Source organism: Fistularia commersonii, chromosome 22 (assembly GCF_037954325.1).
Source record: "Fistularia commersonii isolate RoL2024-O1a breed Wild chromosome 22, RoL_Fcom_v1.0, whole genome shotgun sequence".
In the NCBI taxonomy this organism is placed as follows: Eukaryota; Metazoa; Chordata; class Actinopteri; order Syngnathiformes; family Fistulariidae; genus Fistularia; species Fistularia commersonii.
In genome coordinates, this window is record NC_141305.1 from 12351766 (window position 1) to 12358529 (window position 6764).

General features: G+C 42.3%; 1 protein-coding gene across 1 annotated transcript; it reads left to right on the top strand.

Annotated features, from left to right (window-relative positions):
* Nucleotides 1-1003: 1003 nt before the first annotated feature.
* tcima (transcriptional and immune response regulator a) lies at nucleotides 1004-2085 on the top strand. The gene has a single exon (XM_086169441.1). It carries the CDS (start codon nucleotides 1147-1149, stop codon nucleotides 1447-1449), a length of 303 nt encoding a protein of 100 aa, XP_086025567.1. The 5' UTR covers nucleotides 1004-1146; the 3' UTR covers nucleotides 1450-2085.
* The last annotated feature ends 4679 nt before the right edge of the window (nucleotides 2086-6764 follow it).

Below are 6764 nucleotides of genomic sequence, written 5' to 3' on the forward strand. Positions count from 1 at the left end.
CTCACTCACCTCTCATCTGAAAAAGAAATGTGATCCAAATATTTTTAGCAGGTCTGACTGGAAATGGGAGATGTTATCTTCTGCAACAGATTTAGGATAGAGGTAAAAGAAAAAAAATAGCACCATTACACACTAATTACAGACTTCCATCCTACCTTAGAACAGTAGCACCCCTAAGACAGGCAATGATATTCAACAAGGAAAAAAAAGAGGGGAAAAAGTACAGGAAAAGAGTCAGTAAACATATTTTTGTGAAGAATCAATCAGCTTTATTTATTTATGAAGGACTCATAAACAATTCTGGCTTTTTAGACAGCAACTAAAGTCACAGAGAATCTCCCAAACATGAAATGAAGAAGTGACTGAATTTCACCTGACTTATCACATTGAAATAACTTATTGGAAGAAGGATGTACTAGGGTAGGGATGGGCAATTATTTTGGCTGGCGGGCCACATTTCATATTTAATTTTTATGCACGGGCTAGCAAGGTATCATGTAAATTGAACAAAATGATAATTGCAATTCAAATATTTGAATTTTTTGGCATTTTATTTCAACTTTAAAATCATGTAATTATCTCTTCAAAATCAAACAAAAAATAGGGAGTTTCTAAATTCAATATTGATCGAAAATATTGTAAAAAAAGAAATGAAATTAAAGAAATTAAAATATTCAAAGAAAATTGTTTGGATACAAAGGATAGAAAGCGAAAACGGGCCGGATGTGTCGTAAAATACCCAGGTCTGTACTAGAACAGTAAACACGGCTTTTTGTCGTTTTTAGAATGTGTTGCTTCATCTTGAATCATTCAATCCGATACTATAAAAGCATACGCAGCACTTCTTTTTAGAATGTGGAGATTCTTTGACTTTTTCTTTTTTTTAAAGAAAACGCTCTCCACGGTATTTTCCTGTCCTTCTGCTTCACAACTGGTGACGTCAGGAAGGAGCTCCTCCCAGAAACGCTATAAAAGCTGCGTGGCTCCTGGAGTCCCCGCACTTGCTTGACCAGCTCCGAGCCACGCAGTCCTATCCCGCCCCTCTCCCCCGCCCCCCCGGCGCCCCACTCTGCGTCCTCTCCGCTCCCCTACCAGCCATCCGGAGTAAAGACCCTCCACCCGCCGGGGAAAACAAAGAAACCCGAGATGTCCAGCTACGTCGCCTCCGAGTGCCGCCGCGTCAGCCCGTCCGCGCACGGAAACAAATTCGACACGGCGCACCGCAAGAAAGCCGCGGCTAACATCTTCGAGAACGTCAACCAGGACGCGCTCATGAGACTCTTCCAGAAAACGGGCGATATGAAGGCGGAGGAAAGAGTGCGGAGCATTTTCTCCTACACGCAGGACCCGGAGGAGACGGCGAGGGCCCTGATGGCGCTCAAGCAGCGGAAGAAGGACAAGTTCCTGCAGATCGCGGGGATGGTGCGCCACCTGCTCAAGCTCCGCTGACCGCCGGCGCGCTCCTCTCTTTTGTGTTTTTTTTGGTTTATTTTCTCTCCCGTGTCTCCTCTCCCTACTCGGGAGTCGAATGTCTGAACAGAGGTGTGAGACCGCACATCTGACATCCCCAACCCCCCCTCCCGGCGTGTCGACCTGCCCCACCGTGGGGAGGGAGGAGGGGGGCGAAGGGTGGCGGGAGGCCGCCTAGGTGAAGGCGGCAGGCGCATCCCGCCGCGCGTCCCGCCGCGGGCGGGCGGACGGACGGAGGCGAAATGACCCGACTTGGAGATACGAAGGGCTCAGAAAAACAAAGACAAAGTCTTCCCTGAGACTTCATGGCAGCGTCCCTTCGGATGCCAAATGTGAAGCGGCGCCCTGCAGGCTGCGCACGACGGCGTTGTGCTGTCCAAAACTGCAGAAAAAAAAAGACTTTTAGTGCCGAAGAACCTACATGAATGCCTGTCCTGAACACATGCCTTGTCTCTCAGCTTCACCTTTTTTGAAATGAACTGTCATTAGTGGCCACTAATGTGTGTGTGTGTGTGTGTGTGTATTTTTATGACAATACAATAGCACAACGGTTTGCATCGCTGTTTGTAATTTTTCAAAGGAAGAAAAATAATAAATTATTTCATTGTATACAAATGGGTATTATTCTGTGTGTGTCCTTCTTATGGTTTAGTCAGTTAGGTGGAGGTGACAGATTTATCTGCTGATCTGTGGTTTTGTAAGTCCATTAGAAGCGAGTGCGTCTGTAGTGATGCTGACCATTGTCAAGTACACGCACACACGCACACGCGCACACACACCAACCAGGAGTTCATCCATTGTGATGCAACAAAAAAATCCAGCTTAATATTCAATCTGGCAAAATTTGGGCATGTTTTCTCTAAACATCTTCATGCACGACACATCTGCTGTCCAACAGCTGTGACCTCTGTGTTGGTTGTAAGCTTGACACGCCACCATGAGAAAGGAAAATAATGTATACGTGTGTGTGTGTGTGTGTGTGTGTGTGCCATTGGAGAAAATCTGTCAAATAATTAAAAAATCACAAATGGACAAATGTGTCTGGCACACGTGAAGAGTGAGTACTTATTTCACTGTGTGATTAAATTGAGTTATTGGTTGCCATGCCTTCGCTCTGCTTCAGCAATGACATTAGCGGGGGATATTACTCACGAGGATGTGGTTAACCCTCATTGGGTTTCCCTCTCAGCCACAGCAGACCGGAGTGAACCAGTTTGGTTCAGATTGTTCGGATGCGGGGGCTCTCAATGCGCAGCCTGTTTGTGTTGGAGTATATTTAATCATCTCTGCTCACTAGATAAGAGCCCATCTAAGTAGCATTATAGGGTTTAGACCCGTGGAGCTTTGCATCCTGCTCATCTGATTCGCCTCTCTCTGGACTTATAATTGACCCTTCCATCATCACTGCATATTAAACTCACCGCCCACTTCAGAGCCTTTTTAGTGTGTTTTACAGCATTTCATCAAGGGTTTTGGGTGTGTTCAGCAGGCTTAGTGGCAGACACACAAAGTGGATGCCTGCTAATCTGCTTGCTTTGACTGTCCCCCTACCGGCTCAAACCAGTTCCTGGGGTTGTTGTGTGTGACGACATCGGTGTGCTTCGCCATGTGCTGAGAGATACGAGAGGCTCAAGTATCACTCACCCACAGGAGGGGAATTCTCAGGTGTATAATCGTCATTGAGTTGATGCCAGGAACCATAAAACCCCCACACAAAATTCTACACCTATATCGAAAGACAAGGGTGGTTCATTTTAATAATAAATACAATGCAATTATTGAAACACATTTACTGTTGTTATATTTTTCCTTTCTATCTATCTATCTATCTATCTATCTATCTATCTATCTATCTATCTATCTATCTATCTATCTATCTATCTATCTATCTATCTATCTATCTATCTATCTATCTATCTATCTATCTATCTATCTATCTATCTATTACATATGATAGTTATACTTGTGTGTATACCCATATACATATTTATTCAAATAACAACTTAAGCTATTTTTCAAAAACATGGTTTTTGCTCAAACCAACTCCCTATTCAACATATGGCTCAATTTTTTGTGTTTTCTGAAAAAAATATGTAATTATTTTAAGTAGTCAATGATGTATATGTATACGTGTATGTCTGTCTGTATACATACAGCCATACATAAACGCATACATATCTAAAATAAATGCACCTTTAATCACCCCACACACATATACATATACATATACATATACATATACATATACATATACATATACATATACATACAGTATACCAAATGGCAATGAAATCCCAGATATTGAAAAAAGATATGACATCATCCACATTCTATTGATAAGTGGATTACATTTTGAAATGCAAATTGGACAGTTTTCCTATTTTTAGACTAAATTGTTAAACTAGTAGTTTCAGTTGTGCTCTAGACCTAAAGTAAGCTAAACTGCTGGTGGGACTTGACAATTGATATATCATAATGCATGCATATCAGTATGCGTTAAGCTCAGATTAATGCATGAGTAACACAATGCATTTTGTGCACTTTCAACCACTCAAGTCAGAAATGGTCACCTTAAAACACACACCTTTATCACAGTTTGTTCATACAACAGCCTATTTTTGCAGCGCTATCTGTCAGCCGTCTCTTTTGTTTGGCTCGTGTATCTCACACCAGGAATCTATTTTATTGCCCCCCTTTCCCCTCAAGGGCTGTCCAATTGTTCAGGAAAAGAAAGCTAAATATTCAAGGCAATTGTCTTGGCTGTCTTTACTGTGTTGGCAGCAGTGCGCCGCGTTGGACTCGATCCTGTGCTCTCCCACCCTCTTCCTGCCTTTCATCAGCCTTAGAGACGGCGATTTCTTTGATGTCAACAGACACTGTGGCAGACAGCCATCAAACCCGGAGGACAGTAACTGCAGAGATGAAGATGTTGGGGTGGGTGGGGGGTGACGGTGTTGCGTAGGTGCAGAGTGAGGACAGGTGTTGAAACCAGTACAGACATGTGCAGGACTGTCTCAGAAAATTAGAATATTGTGATGAAGTTCTTTTTCTTCTGTAATGCAATTACAAAAACAGAAATGTCATACATTCTGGATTCATTACAAATAAACCGAAATATTGCAAGCCTTTTATCACTTTAATATTTCTGATTATGGCTTACATCTTAAGAAAACTCAAAAATCCGATCTCAAAATATTGAAATATCATGAAAAGTAATTTTTGTTTTTTTAAATGCATGACAGCAGATAAAGAACTTCATCACAATTCTAATTCTAATTTTCTGAGACAGTCCTGTAAATTAAAATATGGATGTAAATAGCACACACGCACACACACACACAGGCTGATCCTTATGCGTGTGATACATACACACACACACATACACATACGTTATATATGCATTTGTAGTAGAAGTTGGGCTTTTAGTGGTGATGGACAGGCTGTCAGATGAGGTTAGATAGGAATCTCCATGGACCATGGTGTTTGTAGATGACATTGAGATCTGCAGTGAGAGCAGAGAACAGGTTGCAAATCCAGAGAGGTATAACTATGCGCTGGAAAGGAGAGGGATGAAGGTTAATCACAGCAAGACAGAATAAATTTGTGTAAATGAGAGGAACCCATGTGGATCGGTGAGGCTACAGGGAGTGGAGATAAAGAACTTGGAGGATTTCAAGTACTTAGACTCAACAGTGTAAAGCAATAGAGAGTATGAAAAAGAGGTAAACAAACAGGTTCAGGCAGGAGTACAAGATTACAAGGAGTACAAGACAGTGGTAAGACCAGCGATGTATGGTTTAGAAACAGTGACAATGCCGAAAAGACTGGTGGCAGAGCAAGAGGTTGCAGAGATGAAGATGTTAAGGTTCTATTTGGGAGTGACTAGGATATATAGGATCAGGAATGAGTCTATCAGAGGAACGGCACATGTTAGATGTTTTGGAGAGAAGGTCAGAGAAGCCAGACTGAGATGGTTCGGTCGTGTACAGAGGAGGGATAGTGAATGTATTGGAAGACGGATGCTGGAAGCTGCCAGGCAGGAGATCTGGAGGAAGACCAAAGAGAAGATTTATGGATGTATTCAGAGAGGATATGAAGGTAGTTGGTGTGAGAGAAGAGGTTACAGAGAATATGGTTAGATGGAGAAGGTTGATTTGCTGTGGCGACCCCTGAAGGGAAAAGCTGAAAGGAAAAGAATAAGAATAAGAAGAAGTCGTGCCTTACTGTTTTAACGTATTTCTATTTTTTTCTTATAACTCTAAAAAAACCCCAGGGGAAGAAATGTCTTCTATGACCTTCCTCTGTTTTTCCTCACTGTTTTTTTTCAAAAGGGACTTCTTACAAGTACACCCAGGAAAGGTTACAGGAAGAAAACAAAGAAGGGAGCGGAACAGATGAGTGATTACAGTGTGGGGAGTGTCTGTTCACTCGATTCCAGTGCAGACCGGTTCAAACCGAGGTCTGCGACGGGGAACTAAGCATGAGCTGTACACAGGCTTAGGATTAGTCAGCATTTGACTGGAAGATCCCGCCGTGAAATCAGCAACGAGTCAGGCAGTGTCTTTTCAAGTGAAATAGAGTGTATTCTAATTTGACTTTGCACATTTAAAGGTTCCTGTTGTGATTATATTTTTATTTCAGTCAACCCTGACTATCTTGGCACACACACACACACACACACACACACACACACACACACACACACACACATGTATACTGTAAATGTATGAACATATGCCACTACTTGTGTATAGAAATAAGGATATACAGGTAGGCCACCATCCTGATCACACCATCAACTGCTTTAATCTTTCAGGCCTCAAATCGTGTTAAAATGCACGCACTGGAACACATCATAGGGACCGTTCCTGCTTATCACCTCCTCATATCTGCAGGTGAAAGTGGAATGCTGTGGTGGCACTGGCGGGCGGGGACGGGGTGTGGCTTGTCTCACACACTTGACTCGCATTGGACCGGATTGGTGGGCAGGCTATGTATTAACACGCTTGTGGTTTGACATGTGTCGATTTTGTTTCATGGTTGGAAGTGATTGTATTAAGGTGAGTTTCAGCTCCACGCTTGGTCGTCTCATTAACACAAATTGAAATCAATCATATTGTTGGACATCCTATATAACTGCCAAAAAGAAAACCCTACTTTCAAGACTCAACAATAAGGACAGTTAGAGAAGACAAAATTAATTGTAGTTTCAAAAACCTACAGCTATGATTCACATGTGGATGATTCTGGATTAAATGGAATTTATTTTGTCCCTCTCAGGAATTCAGGATTAT